The sequence below is a fragment of the Drosophila takahashii genome, chromosome 2R (assembly GCF_030179915.1).
Source record: "Drosophila takahashii strain IR98-3 E-12201 chromosome 2R, DtakHiC1v2, whole genome shotgun sequence".
NCBI lineage: Eukaryota > Metazoa > Arthropoda > Insecta > Diptera > Drosophilidae > Drosophila > Drosophila takahashii.
This window is the reverse complement of record NC_091679.1, coordinates 31954277-31970300: the sequence shown is the minus strand read 5'-3', so window position 1 is coordinate 31970300 and position 16024 is coordinate 31954277. Positions and strand designations below refer to the sequence as shown.

Genomic DNA, 16024 nt, shown 5'->3' with positions numbered 1-16024 from the left:
TTTGCGACTGGAGCATTTTGAGACTGGAGCATTTTGAGACTGGAGCATTTTGAGACTGGAGCATTTTGGGGTTGGAGCATTTTGAGACTGGAGCATTTTGAGACTGGAGCATTTTGAGACTGGAGCATTTTGAGACTGGAGCATTTTGAGACTGGTGCATTTTGAGACTGGAGCATTTTGGGATTGGAGCATTTTGGGATTGGAGCATTTTGAGACTGGAGCATTTTGAGACTGGAGCATTTTGAGACTGGAGCATTTTGAGACTGGAGCATTTTGAGACTGGAGCATTTTGAGACTGGAGCATTTTGAGACTGGAGCATTTTGAGACTGGAGCATTTTGAGACTGGAGCATTTTGAGACTGGAGCATTTTGCGACTGGAGCATTTTGCGACTGGAGCATTTTGAGACTGGAGCATTTTGAGACTGGAGCATTTTGAGACTGGAGCATTTTGAGACTGGAGCATTTTGAGACTGGAGCATTTTGCGACTGGAGCATTTTGCGACTGGAGCATTTTGAGACTGGAGCATTTTGAGACTGGAGCATTTTGGGGTTGGAGCATTTTGAGACTGGAGCATTCTGAGACTGGAGCATTTTGAGACTGGAGCATTTTGAGACTGGAGCATTTTGCGACTGGAGCATTTTGCGACTGGAGCATTTTGAGACTGGAGCATTTTGAGACTGGAGCATTTTGCGACTGGAGCATTTTGCGACTGGAGCATTTTGCGACTGGAGCATTTTGCGACTGGAGCATTTTGCGACTGGAGCATTTTGACACTGGAGCATTTTGAGACTGGAGCATTTTGAGACTGGAGCATTTTGAGACTAGAGCATTTTGAGACTGGAGCATTTTGAGACTGGAGCATTTTGAGACTGGAGCATTTTGAGCATTTTGCGACTGGAGCATTTTGAGACTGGAGCATTTTGAGCATTTTGCGACTGGAGCATTTTGAGATTGGAGCATTTTGAGACTGGAGCATTTTGAGACTGGAGCATTTTGAGACTGGAGCATTTTGAGACTGGAGCATTTTGAGACTGGAGCATTTTGCCAATGGAGCATTTTGAGACTGGAGCATTTTGAGACTGGAGCATTTTGAGACAGGAGCATTTTGAGACTGGAGCATTTTGAGACTGGAGCATTTTGAGACTGGAGCATTTTGAGACTGGAGCATTTTGAGACTGGTGCATTTTGAGACTGGAGCATTTTGAGACTGGAGCATTTTGAGACTGGAGCATTTTGAGACTGGAGCATTTTGAGACTGGAGCATTTTGAGACTGGAGCATTTTGAGACTGGTGCATTTTGAGACTGGAGCATTTTGAGACTGGAGCATTTTGAGACTGGAGCATTTTGAGACAGGAGCATTTTGAGACTGGAGCATTTTGAGACTGGAGCATTTTGAGACTGGAGCATTTTGAGACTGGTGCATTTTGAGACTGGAGCATTTTGAGACTGGAGCATTTTGAGACTGGAGCATTTTGAGACAGGAGCATTTTGAGACTGGAGCATTTTGAGACTGGAGCATTTTGCGACTGGAGCATTTTGAGACTGGAGCATTTTGAGACTGGAGCATTTTGAGACTGGAGCATTTTGAGACTGGTGCATTTTGAGACTGGAGCATTTTGAGACTGGAGCATTTTGAGACTGGAGCATTTTGAGACAGGAGCATTTTGAGACTGGAGCATTTTGAGACTGGAGCATTTTGCGACTGGAGCATTTTGAGACTGGAGCATTTTGGGATTGGAGCATTTTGAGACTGGAGCATTTTGAGACTGGAGCATTTTGGGATTGGAGCATTTTGAGACTGGAGCATTTTGAGACTGGAGCGTTTTGAGACTGGAGCATTTTGAGACTGGAGCATTTTGAGACTGGAGCATTTCGAGACTGGAGCATTTTGAGACTGGAGCATTTCGAGACTGGAGCATTTTGAGACTGGAGCATTTTGAGACTGGAGCATTTTGAGACTGGAGCATTTTGAGACTGGAGCATTTTGAGACTGGAGCATTTTGAGACTGGAGCATTTTGAGACTGGAGCATTTTGAGACTGGTGCATTTTGAGACTGGAGCATTTTGAGACTGGAGCATTTTGAGACTGGAGCATTTGAGACTGGAGCATTTTGAGACTGGAGCATTTTGAGACTGGAGCATTTTGAGACTGGAGCATTTTGAGACTGGAGCATTTTGAGACTGGAGCATTTTGAGACTGGAGCATTTTGAGACTGGAGCATTTTGAGACTGGAGCATTTTGAGACTGGAGCATTTTGAGACTGGAGCATTTTGAGACTGGAGCATTTTGAGACTGGAGCATTTTGAGACTGGAGCATTTTGAGACTGGAGCATTTTGAGACTGGAGCATTTTGAGACTGGAGCATTTTGAGACTGGAGCATTTTGCGACTGGAGCATTTTGCGACTGGAGCATTTTGCGACTGGAGCATTTTGCGACTGGAGCATTTTGCGACTGGAGCATTTTGCGACTGGAGCATTTTGCGACTGGAGCATTTTGGGATTGGAGCATTTTGGGATTGAGCATTTTGAGACTGGAGCATTTTGGGATTGGAGCATTTTGAGACTGGAGCATTTTGAGACTGGAGCATTTTGAGCATTTTGCGACTGGAGCATTTTGGGATTGGAGCATTTTGAGACTGGAGCATTTTGTGACTGGAGCATTTTGAGACTGGAGCATTTTGCCAATGGAGCATTTTGAGACTGGAGCATTTTGAGACTGGAGCATTTTGAGACTGGAGCATTTTGAGACTGGAGCATTTTGCGACTGGAGCATTTTGCGACTGCAGCATTTTGCGACTGGAGCATTTTGCGACTGGAGCATTTTGAGACTGGAGCATTTTGCAATTGAGCATTTTGTAATTGGAGCATTTTGCAATTGGAGCATTTTGCGAATGGATTACGCTCGTTTGGATTACTATAAACTCTATCTCTCAGCGGTGCTGGATGCCATCGAGGATGGTAAGATGGTAAGATCTGTAAGACAAACACCATCGATTTAAGCTACAGGTCAAAGCTTAATGAGGAACAGCAACAGGTGGCCAAGCCCAGTTGCCGGCGAGAATCAAATGGCCATAGCAAGTGGTGCTAGTCAGTTGAAGTCTGACGGGTCTTCTTCTCCTGGCTCTCTTTAGATAAGCGAAAAAAATAAAATCGCCTTAAAAAATTTCTGTAGTGTCTGGGCGGCAAAAAGAGAATGTTTAGTGGTTCAATCACACGAAGGACGCGAAGACCTGGAATAGCTTGACGAAGAGTATGTTGGAGATAATTTCAGCGTAGACGAACCGAATGTGTCATACCAAACTCCATTTATAAACAATATTAAAGATTGGGTTGCAACTCCGTTTGAATCCACAGATTAAAACAAAAAAATGTATTCTTGGGATTACGTCATCATTGGGGGGGGGGGGGGTGTTTTTTTGATAGTTTACGTTTGATTTCCAGGGGGGGGGAGGGGGTCAAAAATCACCAAAAACGTGATTGCGTAATATATGGACAGCCCCTTATGGGGTCGGAAACGCTTCCTCCTAGCTGTTGCACGAATACAATATACCCTTTTACTCTACGAGTAACGGGTATAAAAATACATTTTGGTTATGTTTCTTTGAGGAACTGCCTATCCAAGTGACTGTGCTCTGTGGCAATCCACGTTTTACCTTTGTGGTACCTGCCAATTGTTTCCGACGGATGGTCTCTGTAGGTAGACGGTTTTTATTCGACTCTTATTATTTATATTTTATTTATTATGTTTATTTTGGGACCCTAAGGGCCGTTTTCTCGTCCGTTTGTTAAATTTAAAGTAGTGTTAAAACCTTGAAATCGTATGGGAAATCATTTTTTACCCTACTTTAAATTTAAATTTTGAAAGTGGCTACTTACCGTTACTTTCCTGAGTGGTTTGAGACTACGGAACCCGTCCAACAAAAAGTTCTCCCGTGGTTTGAGTCTGCGATAGTACCCCAAGTTTTCAGTTGGTATTTAAGTATTTTTCCCACGGTATATTCGAAAGGTACAGCCACGGTCACGCTGAGCGACAAATAATTCCTAGGCAAGCGGGCGGTTAAATAGCAAAATATAATAATAGCCAAGTAAATGTTTAGGTTTGTTCGTTTCTAGTTAGATTCCTACCACTACACCATGGGATTCGTGCTGTCCAAGTTCCGGGTGCGTATATCCGCTGGCCGCCACCCCGCAGCCAAATTCCCGCAGTGCAACAGTGCGAAAATACTAAGACCCCTCGAAAAAAATATGTGTCGTGAAACCACGAATCTAATTATAGAAGGACAAGTCTACGGAGGCGGTTCTGGAGGGGCTGCAGACGCAGATCCAGGCGTTGGAGAAGTACATGATCAACACCGAGGAGCGGAAGCGGCGGTTCGTGACGAATTTTGTGGGCTTCACCATCGGCGCCTATATCGTGGGCTTCGGACTCTGGTACTTCTTCTACTTCCCGCCCACCGTTCAGGAGTGCTTCATGTACCTCGTCCCGCTGCTCCTCTTTCCGATTGTGTGAGTGCTGCCAAAGATCCCAGAGATCTATTAAATCCGGTTCCTGACTGACCTTGAATTTCCTCTTCCTCGGCATCACTAGCATTATCTTTCTGCGGCGGCTGTTTACGTGGTACTTTCAGCGCAAGCTCAACAAAAATGGCGATAAGCTGGCGCGTCTGAAGGAGGACAAGCGCAAGATATTGGAGCAGGTCATGGACAAAGAGACCTATAAGGTGGGGTTCTGGGTTCCAATAAAATCTTCTAACAACTACTGAGTTTTAGAGCTAAAAAATTATGTGGAAATATTATATATGTAACCCTAAAACTCAGATTTTGTGGGAAGGTCTTAAAGGTCTATTCTTATAATCTGAACTTATTTTGATCTTAAAAGTCTATTCTTATATTATGAACTTAAATCGCATCTTATAAATATACTTTATAACCAAATTAATCATATAATGCTTTCCACAGGTGGCAGTGAATCTCCTGGAGCGCTTTGGCGATAAAAAGCAGCTCCGCATCAGCGGTCTTCCGACCGGATCAACGCCCAACCGCTCGCTGGTTGAGCGGTCTCCTCAGCCGGCAGCCGCCGCCGCCGCCCGAACTGCAGCAACTGGCGGACAGCAACAGCAGCAGCGGTCGCTTGCACCATACACCAGTGTCTACCGCAACAATAACAACAACAGTACATCGCTAAATAGCAGCGTTATTAGCACACAGTCATTGGCACCGGTGACGTCAGCATCACCGCAGTTGCGAGCCGTTCAAGAGTTGCGTCGACGATCGCCTTTCCCCATCGTGGACGATCGATCACGAAGTGCCCTGGATCGCATAGTGGACTTCATCGTGGGTGACAGTCCAAAGGATCGATTCGGCATGATCTGCAAGGCGTGCCACGCCCACAACGGTGGGTTATAATCAGTGCCGTAGAAGTTCTATAACTCGAAACCGAATCGCATTGCATTAAGAAGTTGAGAAACCGGTTGGGATTTCGCTTTCATTCCTATTTTGGCTCAAAAACGAGTTTCATCCGTTTATGATGTAGAAATTTTCTGATTAAGATTACTTCATATTGAGTTTTTTAACTTTTATGCAATATTATTATTTTTTAACATATATGAGGCTTTTGTTTATTATTAGTAAAAAAAACATAATCAACTGTTCGATTTATAGAATATCGAACTACATTTTCAAGTAAAAATGGTAGGATTTTCAGCCAGAAAAGTTCAGGTTACTGATAGTCCTTTTTATATAAGGATTCGGAAAAATACTTATTTTCAAATTTTATTTTGGAATTAACTTTAAGCTTTAAGTGACAGAGTTCCTTATAGAAATATGAAAATCTCTTTTGCTCATAATTGTATTGCCACTCTTAGTTATCGAGTTTTTGAAGTTCGATTAAACAAAGAAATTAAATTGTTTACCTTGACTGCTCTATCTCACAGGAATGCTGCCCAAGGAGGAATACGAGTACACTACCTTCAGGTGTGCATTCTGCCAAGTACTTAACCCGGCAAGAAAGAAGCGGCCTGTGGCCCCTCGTCTTTCCCTGGATCCACCATCGGAAGCCGCAACTAAGCGAAACGACAGCTCAGATAGTGAATCATCCGATGATGACTCTGGTACGTATTTAATCTAATAGGGGGACCGCAGTATGAAGTCATTTTATTGCATTTTTGTCACAGAATCTTTATTTACAAGTATTTTTTGATTTGTTTAAAAAAAGTGGGAATTCACTCAACTTATATATTTACTTGTAAACTGGTTTCCCCCCATGAGTACTATTACTACGAAAAAAGCCTTTAATTTAATATTGATTACATTTTCAGATAAGGAGCCATCAGTGCGAAGAGCTCTGCTTCAAAACGTGCCATCGAGTGAAACTGATATGGATGCCACCACCGCAACGGAAGACTTGGCAATGGAGACTGAAACAACCGAGACTGGACCTTCCGCAGCCGAAGTCAGCAAAGCTGAGGTGGCCGCGAGCTCCTGAGGGCAAACCACATTGATATACACCTTCTAGGCGCCAGTCAAGCAAAATTCTTGGATTATTTGCTTTTTAGCTTACTTATTTAATTTTTTATTGGTAAGCAAATTTCAACGATATTTGTTATCATGAATTTATTGTAGAAGAATGAATACATTGAATGGAAAACATTAATTTTCAAGTAACCCGCACTTTCTTTGGGTCAGCCTCCTAGTCGCCCGAGGTGTGGGCGTTAGCACTCCCACAACTGTCAGCATAGAAGGAAATTGATAATTAAAATCTAGACAAAATAAGGCGACAACTAATGGCATAATAATTTAAAGCACGCCGCGGCGTGTGACAAAAAAGGCAAACCCGACAACGCTGGCGATATCACTTGGCCAGCAGCGATACTTACTTACAAGCGCGAGAACACACACATGCGACTGCGCGACTCCAGACTAACACTGCATTATGCGAACGGTCAACAATTTCAATTTCGCTGGCTTTTATTTAGCTTTATTCTGTTTTTCCGGGCCATTGATCAAGGCTAACGAGATCGATCGGCTGGCTGGCTGCCTGGCAATCTGGCGGTGCAGCAACGTAACATAACGCATTAGCCGGCCAACACCAGCACCACCAGCGCCCACCTACACACGAAAAAATCACCCAATTTGGTAATTAATTTCCGATAATTCGGAAAAAGTTTTTAATTTTATATAGGAAGAACAGCAAATATCTGTGAAACGCTAGTTCTTTTCTCATGTAAAGCAAAGATTTAAGTCCTAACAAATTGTAGGTGAATGTTTACCATTTCTGAAGTAATATTTAAAAGCCCTGATAAAATCGTACTGAAAATATAGATTGATATTTGTAACTTACAATCTTAAATAATTTTTAATGTATTGATAATTTTTAATAAATAGTAAAAATTGTATAAAATCAGAAGTATATATTTTAGAATCTCAAAACGCTTCTAAATTATATTTCACATTTTAATGATTCATGATTTTTTTGATTAATTTAAATAATTATTTTAAAATCAATTTAACCCGAATAAGAACTGAAAAATTTCCAAAACTTTAAGAACTTATCACACCTTTAATCATATTGTTAGAACCCAAATAATTTTATTGTAACCAAATTGTATAAAAATAGTGAAAACGCAATGTTTGCATGTAGAACTGATCTTGTTTTTTCTCTGTATAGTAGTAATCACAGTGGAGCAGCGGGGCAGGGATTGGAGTGTGTGGATTGGACGGTGCCGCGCCCGCGCAAATTCCTGCCAATGGCTGGCGGCAAACACAAATTATAAGAATTAAACTAAATCTGTTACACCGTTGCCAACAATTGGGCACGTCTGTCCCCCAATATAACATGTTCATATATGTAGCCATGTAAGCCCGATCGTCGTGTGCCGACCCGCGGGCACTGGGCGCTGCCTGATTAGCTCATAATTTGTGTGGTAGTGCGATTTTCGCTCTTTTCCACGTAATTGAATTTCCCAACTCAGCCTGACGAAGTCGCCCAGGAAGTCGTCGATCGTTGGTGCGTAAGGCGGTCTCGAACTCAGTTTCACTGGCACTGCGTGGTGCGAATGAGTGAACGGCCGTCAACCTATAACGGGTTATCGGAAATAGAACTGCCAGCGGATAAAATCTGAAACTAGGGATGGAATGCGTAGAATTATTTGTTTAGTAATTTCTGATACTTATAGTCCCTTAATATAAGATACTTCAAATAAAAAGATATAACTCCAATCACTCTTTAAGTTAAGAACTGTTAAATTTTTAAAATGTTTTACTATAATTACACTAAATTTTGTTCAACTGGAACAAGCATCCTTAGGGCCGTTTTCTCGTCCGTTTGTTTAATTTAAAGTAGGGTTAGAACCTTGAAATCGTATGGGAAGTCAGAGATTTAACCCTACTTTATATTTACCAGGCGGACGAGAAACTTTTTAAACTGTACGGGCTTTAGTTAAAAAAGTTTTTCTGTATGTTAAATTTGATTGTTAAAAATATTTTCTGCATCTTTTAAACGTTCAAAATGTTTTGTATTGTTATGCAAAAGCTAGGATATACTTAAAATTTAATTTTATAAAATTTCAAAACTTAGAAAATAAGAATTTACGTTGTTCCTATTGGTTTTACGGTAAAATTGATAGGGTGAATTTTAAGATGTACGTTAAGAGCCCAAAACTATAAATACATATCGCCCAGCCCTAACACCTAGAAGTGAACCCCGGGCCGACGCCGCCTCTCGAATGTTGTGCATTGAGATCTAGTGCAAGTTCGCTGCACCGAAACCCGTTTGCAATGACTCGGACCACCGCTGCCTTCCGGGCAGACCGGGCGACATGTGGCAGTGGCATGCCAAGGCGATGGTGGAACCAATGGCAGAACCGATGGCGACCTGTGCCTCTTACACGATCCCATACCGAATCCGAATCCGAATCGGAATCGGAGTAAAGTGATTCACGAACTGCTGATCCCCAAGTCATACCAAAGCATGGGTACTGGCGAATGCGGATCGAAAATTGGCCAAACGCCAACGCGACTTTGTCAAAAATGCTCGTACACACAATATACAAAACCAGCCCGGAGATTTCTTTTTTTGGCCGAAATGCAAGTTGGGGGCTTAGTTCATTGCTAATGACGGCATGTCGGTAACTCGATATAAGTGCACACTCGTATGTGTTTGCATAGTTGGGTGTTTAAGCATATTACCCACCCGTATATGTGTACATTGTACATTGTACACCTATATGCCTGTCCGTCGGCCCCGTTCGATTTATTTGTCCGCGCTCCACAACAAAGACTCATAATAATCTGTTGGGCCAATCAAGTAAAATATGCGCGAGATCAGTCAACTACAAAAACAAAAGCAAAAGTAAAGCAAAGTAAAGCAACTGCAGCGGCAGCAGCAGCAGCAGCAAAAGCAACAATCACAGCGGCAATAGCAATGAAAGTGAAACCGAGTCTGGGCCGAGAGACTCTGGCTGAGATTGAGACCCGGCCAAGAGTCGGTTCTAGGCAGCACCAGCTATATAAGCTTGATGGCCGGGCTCGGCAGCAGCAGTGCAGCGCTGACCAGGAACCCAATTGGAAGTTTGAGCTACGACTTCATAGTCCAATTTGGCCAAGGATTACCATAGCCCCCGACACCAGAACCAACTCCAACTTCCACTCCAGCACCACCCACCCACTCAGCACAGCCAACATGTTCTTCAAGCTGGTAAGTGCCCATTGAGCCAGGCTCTGTTCAAGGCTAGAGTCTAAAAATAGTTTCTTTCAAATTTACACAACTTTATTCAAAAATGTTAAGTTTCTATAAAATTCATTTAATATGATGGGAGCTAAAATCTATAACATTTCAAAAATTGGTTCATATTTAATTTTTGGACGAAAATCAATATTTATTTGTAATTAGCAATAAAAAAGCTAAACTTTGGGTAATATCGAAATTTTAAAAACTCCAATTTAAATGACTCCTTATTTCAATCTTATTTTTCTCCACTTAAAAATCCTTTTTCAAATCTACATTATTTTTGCTGATGCCTATTTTATGTTAATGCCTTAGAAAATATCAATCAATTCCTCAAACCTGCAGAAATTAAAAATATCTATATAATGTTTAACCTCTATACTTCCAGCTTTTCGCTACCTTCGTGGCTTTGGCGGTGGCCAAGCCACAGCACCAACCTGCTGCCCAGTATCCGGCTGGCGTCAATCCCCAGGACTGCCCCAACTTCCCCATCTGTGATAATGCGCGCCTGCACAATCCCCAGCCACAGTGGGGTGCCCCGCAGCCGCAGTGGCAGCAGCCGCAGCCCCAGTGGAACGCGCAGCCGCAGCCACAGTGGCAGCAGCCCCAGCAGCAGTGGAACCCCCAGCCTCAGCCCCAATGGCAGCCCCAGCCCTCGTGGAACGCGGCTCCGGCCCCTGCCGCCGGTGGCGACAAGTATCCGGCTGGCATCAATCCCCAGACGTGCCCCAACTATCCGTACTGCGACGTGAATGCCGGACACGCCGGTGCCCCGGTGGCTGCTCCTCCGCTTCCCGGCTGGACGGAGCGTCTCTATCCCGCCGGAGTCTCGCCGCACCAGTGCCCCAACTTCCCCTACTGCAACTAAAGCGCTTCTCTTGCGGCTACCCGCGACTTACTCTAACGCTTCGCCTTTCCCCAGTTCTCAATTAGTGGACATTAATCTGAAATTCTTTGTTGTTGGCGCCGAAATAAATGCAAAATGTTGGTAAAAGAAATTCGACTTTATATGGCTAAAATATATTAGTGGGGGTTTTTCTTACTAATAAATCAATAGACATTTTAACCAATTTTTTCTATTCTTCAATCTTAATTGGAAAGAAGAAATACGAAGTATATTTTCAATAGCAACATAAATCCCATAAGGAAAAGATCCTTTGAATTCAAAAGCGGTTTAAAATCAAAAAGATGCTAGAAGTCGTCAACAATAAATGTAGAATATTATCTCGACAAAATATGAAAAAAACCATCATAAAATAAAAGAAAGTTTAAAGATTCTCAGAATCGAAGAGAATTTGAAAAAACCAATGAGAAGTTTACCTCTTAAATAAAGGTGAGATAGAAGTATATATGTGTATTTAAATGAATAACTATTTTAGAAGAACTTTTACAATTCAATTAAAGTGACATATCAATTAAAGTCACATATTGATTGGGGTGCCAAAAATAATAATGAAAAAGCTTTCCAATTTTAATGAAAATATTTAAAAGTACTAACAAATATCCTTAAGAGAATTAAAGGCCGAAATTCTACATTCAATATAATACTATTTAATTAAAAATTTCCATTGGCGTAGGACCAGTTTTAAGCGTGTTGAACTAGGAACTGTCGCTCTCATGCCCCGAGAATGTGCCCTGCCACGCCCCTGAGTTACAGCATTACGTGGGCAAGGAGCGGAGTGACCGGACCGGATCGGATCGGTCCAGATCGGAAGGGAGCGGAGCGGACTGGCAGTCGACCTCAGTCGGAGCTGGTCGAGTGAGTGCTTTGTGAAAGTCGTTCTTGCAAAACTTCGGCTTAATTGCCGCCTTCGGGAGGCAAGCCCAAGGTCAAGTGCAACTGCAAATTACAGTCTTGCAATGGGATTAACTAATGGAGCAATGATCCAATCGAAACTATCACATTCCCGACCAATTCACCTGAAATGTGCGTGCAATCGAAATTTCGTTTTATTTATAATCAATATGGCATTGCCCCATTTTTTGGCGCTATTAATAATTATTTTATTTAACTCTGTGGGAAAAAATGTGCAACTCATGAAAGTAATTTTATAAACATGTGTAATCATAAAGTAAGATTTCATTATTGGAAAATTATTATTTGAATTCTTGGAAACTACAAAAGTTAATATGCTAAGTACAAAATAAAAAATAAATAAAAATCAATAATTGAGTATGTCTATGGAGGACTTCAGACCTGTGACCTGTAACCCTAAAATCTGATTAAATAGGACCATAAATTGTCAAGGAACAGAAGATTTTATTGCCATCAGCACGGTACAATTTAATACAAGATTTATATGGTATTAGATCAGATGAACAGAGCTCCTCCAAGGGCGGCGTAAAAGGAGTAGGCCACCAGCCAGAAATATAGGCATAAAACTGAAAGAGTTGTCGATTATTGAAAATATCTGCAGCAATCAGGAGCTCAAGGCTACTCACAGAACATTAAGGCATAGGTGACCATTACCCAGTACCAAATGACGAGTATAACGTCGGATATTATCAGTATGATCATAGCCAGGGTCATAATCATAGTCATTATTATATAAAAGAGCATCCAGCTGCTCTTTAACTAGGGGAAATAATAAAGATTATAATTACAATGATTCGAAATAAATAATATCTCACTCGAAAGCAGCCGATGATCAGGAATACGCAGCTCAGTATGTGCAGCATCATGAAGATAATGAATAGAGTGTGACCCAAATCGGGAATACCTGCGGGCTACCAGGTTAAGTCTGTTCCTTAAGTCCCAAAACTCCATTTACCAGACTCCCCGAATAATGCAACAAAGGTACCTCCTAGGATATCCGCTATAATATGCAGAATTCCAATGACAATGGTACCGATGCGTAGATCTACGCAGCAGCAGCAACTCTGTAGATAGATCATATTGCCGGTGGTCTATAGAACGTTTGAGGTCTTCGTTATAATATTTTCGATCTGGGTTTGTGGATTTTAAATTGTTAGAGCGGCAGTTGTGTAAGTTTTGACAGTGAATTCAAAAGTAATTGTATTTACAGTTCTAAAAGTATCCCAATTTTTAATAAAACAATTTTTAACTAAAATCAGAGCACGTTTAATAATTAAAATTGTGATTATGATAAAACCATTATATTATAAAAAACTTAAAAAACAATAAATTCATATCATAAACGAATTATATATATACCCGTTGTGTGGGTTATCTACGAGCCCTACAATAAATGCGCAAAATTGATTCTGTGTACAGTCGAATTGTGATTTTATTTACATTCTTTAACTTAGGCATTGTACAGTATTTACAGGCTGCTTTTTATTAGACTGAGTGGGTGGGTTGACGGACAAGCAGACCAGCTGGTGGCTTACAGCCAGCCGTGTCCGTGGTGGGAGCCCCAACCATGGTGGTCGTGGTGGTGGTCATCGAAGACATGGTGGATGGGCACCTCCTCGTGGTGGACGTGGTGCACTGGCACCGGGATCTCCTCGTGGTGGACATGGTGTACGGGGACCTCCTTGTAGATGGGCACTGGCACGTGCTTCACCACCGGCACATGGACCTTCTGGACGTGGTGATGGTGCACCGTGTGCACCTTGTACGGCACGTGGATCGTGTGGTGCTCGCTGCGGATCGAAAGTGAAATCGGTCAGATTGGCAGCTATATAACATTAGCTAATCAGTTGCTTGAACCCTGTGTCTTGGCAGCCAATCGGAATTGGCAATTAGTTCGCACAATTATGCGCGCATTACAATGAATTAAATGCCGGGCCGCAGCCTGTGAAATTCCTAAGCCGCGGGCCAAGCCAAGATCGGCTAAGTTCAATGATATAGAGACTGCGATTGGAGCGGGGCGCTCTAAGTGCTACAAGCGTTTTGATTGCTCAATTCGATCGCAATCGGACACATATTTTATATACCCACAGTGCCCAGTCGCAGCGTTTAAAAAGCCATGCGACCGCTCGTTAGCTTAGCATAAAGCGGGAAATGGGTATTTTTATCGATTCGCTCGGGTTATTTATGGATCAGTTCAGGTGCAGATGCAGATCGACCGGAGATACTCACTGTTTGCCAAAGAAGCCAGGACTGGGGGCGCAGTAGGCCACGGCGAAGAGGGCAACGAAGATCTGAAAGGGGATAAGGAAGTGTTTAGGCCCGAGTTAAAAGTGCAAAAAAATTGTATATTGAAAATAATCAATATAATTAATCTTAATTTGGCTCAAGCTAGATAACTGTTCCTGATATTTATTTAAAAGCCGTATGATAAATTTTCAAGGCATTTGAGAAAAAATTAAGCAGACAATGTGGTAGAAATACTTGAATGAATATGTAACATACTAAAAGTAATAACGATTCAGTTAGATGATCTTCATAAATTAATTAAAAATAGAACAATAAAAAGGGAATATAACTGTTGAAAATCTACATTTATCTTAAAGGAAAATTTGTATTTTGAGAAGCGGATTTTATAGTAAAATGTCAGATGGGACTTCTTTCCAAAATAATATAAGACACACAACTTTATATCCAAGAAAATAACGATTCGTAAATTTTAATTTGTTGATTTTGTTAATTTTGATTGTTAAACAAGATCAATTTTAATTTATATTTTCTGTTATAGGTTATTTATATTATTTTCCGATGATTCAATTTTGTTCACGATAGTCCACTTGATTTTAATCCTTTTTCAGCTCCAAACAGAGGGAATTTGTTAAGCACTTTTAAGACCGATATCCTTGTCGCACTTACGAATACTTTCAGGGCGGACATTGTTGGTGAGTTGAACTCTTCTGCGAAATGCGAAAACCGGAGCACTGTCAGGTGGTGACTGATAACCACAGGCTGCGACTCATCCGTTTTATACCCGGCGCCAACAGCGGTTTTGTTGTTGCCAAGACAGCCGACTGCGCTGCACAAGAAAGACGTGACGTTGGTGCAGCAGCGGCAGCAACAACAGCGAAGCCCAACAGCAACATCGGCGGCAACAGCAACATCGGCAGCAACAGCAGAGCGACAATAACCATAACAGTGGACGTCGAACTGTTGGCCATATGTTAGCAGGTAGGTATTACCTGTTGTCGACTTCTGTTTACGAGGGGTTAAGACCCATTGAACGGTGGAAGGGGGAGGGTTAGGAGCGGTCCATGCTTCAGTTGTCCACAAAGGCAGACGATCGAACTTTGACTTGTCGGGGGCCTTTGTGCAATACGAGGCAAATTACACTCATTTCATAATCATAATCGCAAAACAGCGCGGAGTGGGGGTAAAATTATTCCAAGTGAATGACCAAGTAGCACATATAACGTTGCTGAATGGATCACTTAGCGGCCTTCTGCGGACCGCCACAAAAAGTGAACGTGAGCGCGGAGACAAAAAACAAAGTTGTCACGCTAATCCAAATTTTTGGCCCTTCCATATCGGTTTGAAGCCATCTCCAGCGAACGACCTTGAATGTTTACTTTTTTTGTATTTTTGTGGTAACTGTCGCCGGTGGTGTCAATTAATATGGGTCAGCGTCGGAATTACAGGAGTCAACTTTTGGATGTACTCAAACAAAAAAAAAACAAACTCATCACGACACATGAAACACGAAACACGTACGCCGTAAATTTGCAATAAAACGCATTTCGGGCAATTACTTAACAGTAACAGTGGTGGCGCTAATCAAGCAATGCATCACACGATTTTACAGAAATTCGATTTTGATTTTTTATCTTTTTTGGCCCATTCTATAATGCCCCTGACATAACGCGTTGGCCACGCCAGCTGCTGTTGCAACTAGTTGTTGCATGTTGCTGCTGTGTGTTAAATCAACTGTCAAGAGCTTTAATTTGCGGACTTTCCTTAACCCATTTAAGGCTGAACAGGGAGGCGCGTGTTTAGTAACCCAAATTGAAAAAAATAGAAAATAAATAAGGAATTATAAAAACAAATGTTAATTATTATAAAATTTTATAAATTCCCCTATCTATTCAACTATTTTTTAAAACATATTTGGCAAAAGAATTTTTTTAAAAGGTTTTATTACTTCATTTTATTGTTCTAGAGTTAGACTATCAGAACTTTTCTAAGCTTAAAATTTTTGTATTATATTCAAAGTATATTACATTTTCCAAACTTCACTTCATAATTCGGTACTTTAAACTTATAAAATTTATACCTAATTTGTAAACAACCCACAAAGTTAGTCGGCCCAAAATGGGTTAAACTATCACTATCATTATTTTATTTTCTCCTTTACTCTTTCGGGTTTTCTGTGTATATGTAGGCCAGTGTGTTTTGGCTGCGTTTGAGGGCGCACCACTGCCATCCTGCC

General features: G+C 41.6%; 4 protein-coding genes across 4 annotated transcripts; 2 read left to right on the top strand and 2 right to left on the bottom strand.

Annotated features, from left to right (window-relative positions):
• Positions 1–4008: 4008 nt before the first annotated feature.
• Positions 4009–6656, top strand: Lnpk (zinc-ribbon metal-binding protein lunapark). The gene is made up of 6 exons (XM_017149296.3): positions 4009–4165; positions 4281–4510; positions 4593–4725; positions 4964–5399; positions 5938–6114; positions 6322–6656. The coding sequence occupies exons 1-6, from the start codon at positions 4139–4141 to the stop codon at positions 6486–6488; spliced, it is 1170 nt and encodes a 389-aa protein (XP_017004785.2). The 5' UTR covers positions 4009–4138; the 3' UTR covers positions 6489–6656.
• Positions 6657–8885: 2229 nt separating this feature from the next.
• Positions 8886–10726, top strand: LOC108062569 (uncharacterized). Its single transcript, XM_017149297.3, has 2 exons — positions 8886–9698; positions 10117–10726. Exons 1-2 carry the CDS (start codon positions 9156–9158, stop codon positions 10594–10596), a joined length of 1023 nt encoding a protein of 340 aa, XP_017004786.3. The 5' UTR covers positions 8886–9155; the 3' UTR covers positions 10597–10726.
• Positions 10727–11968: 1242 nt separating this feature from the next.
• LOC108062539 (uncharacterized) lies at positions 11969–12708 on the bottom strand. Its single transcript, XM_017149256.3, has 4 exons — positions 12500–12708; positions 12360–12448; positions 12171–12303; positions 11969–12110 (listed from the first exon to the last, which is right to left on the bottom strand). Exons 1-4 carry the CDS (start codon positions 12621–12623, stop codon positions 12040–12042), a joined length of 417 nt encoding a protein of 138 aa, XP_017004745.1. The 5' UTR covers positions 12624–12708; the 3' UTR covers positions 11969–12039.
• Positions 12709–12947: 239 nt separating this feature from the next.
• Positions 12948–14559, bottom strand: LOC108062533 (polyadenylate-binding protein 1-B). The gene is made up of 3 exons (XM_017149249.3): positions 14458–14559; positions 13774–13835; positions 12948–13334 (listed from the first exon to the last, which is right to left on the bottom strand). The coding sequence occupies exons 1-3, from the start codon at positions 14476–14478 to the stop codon at positions 13076–13078; spliced, it is 342 nt and encodes a 113-aa protein (XP_017004738.2). The 5' UTR covers positions 14479–14559; the 3' UTR covers positions 12948–13075.
• Positions 14560–16024: the final 1465 nt, after the last annotated feature.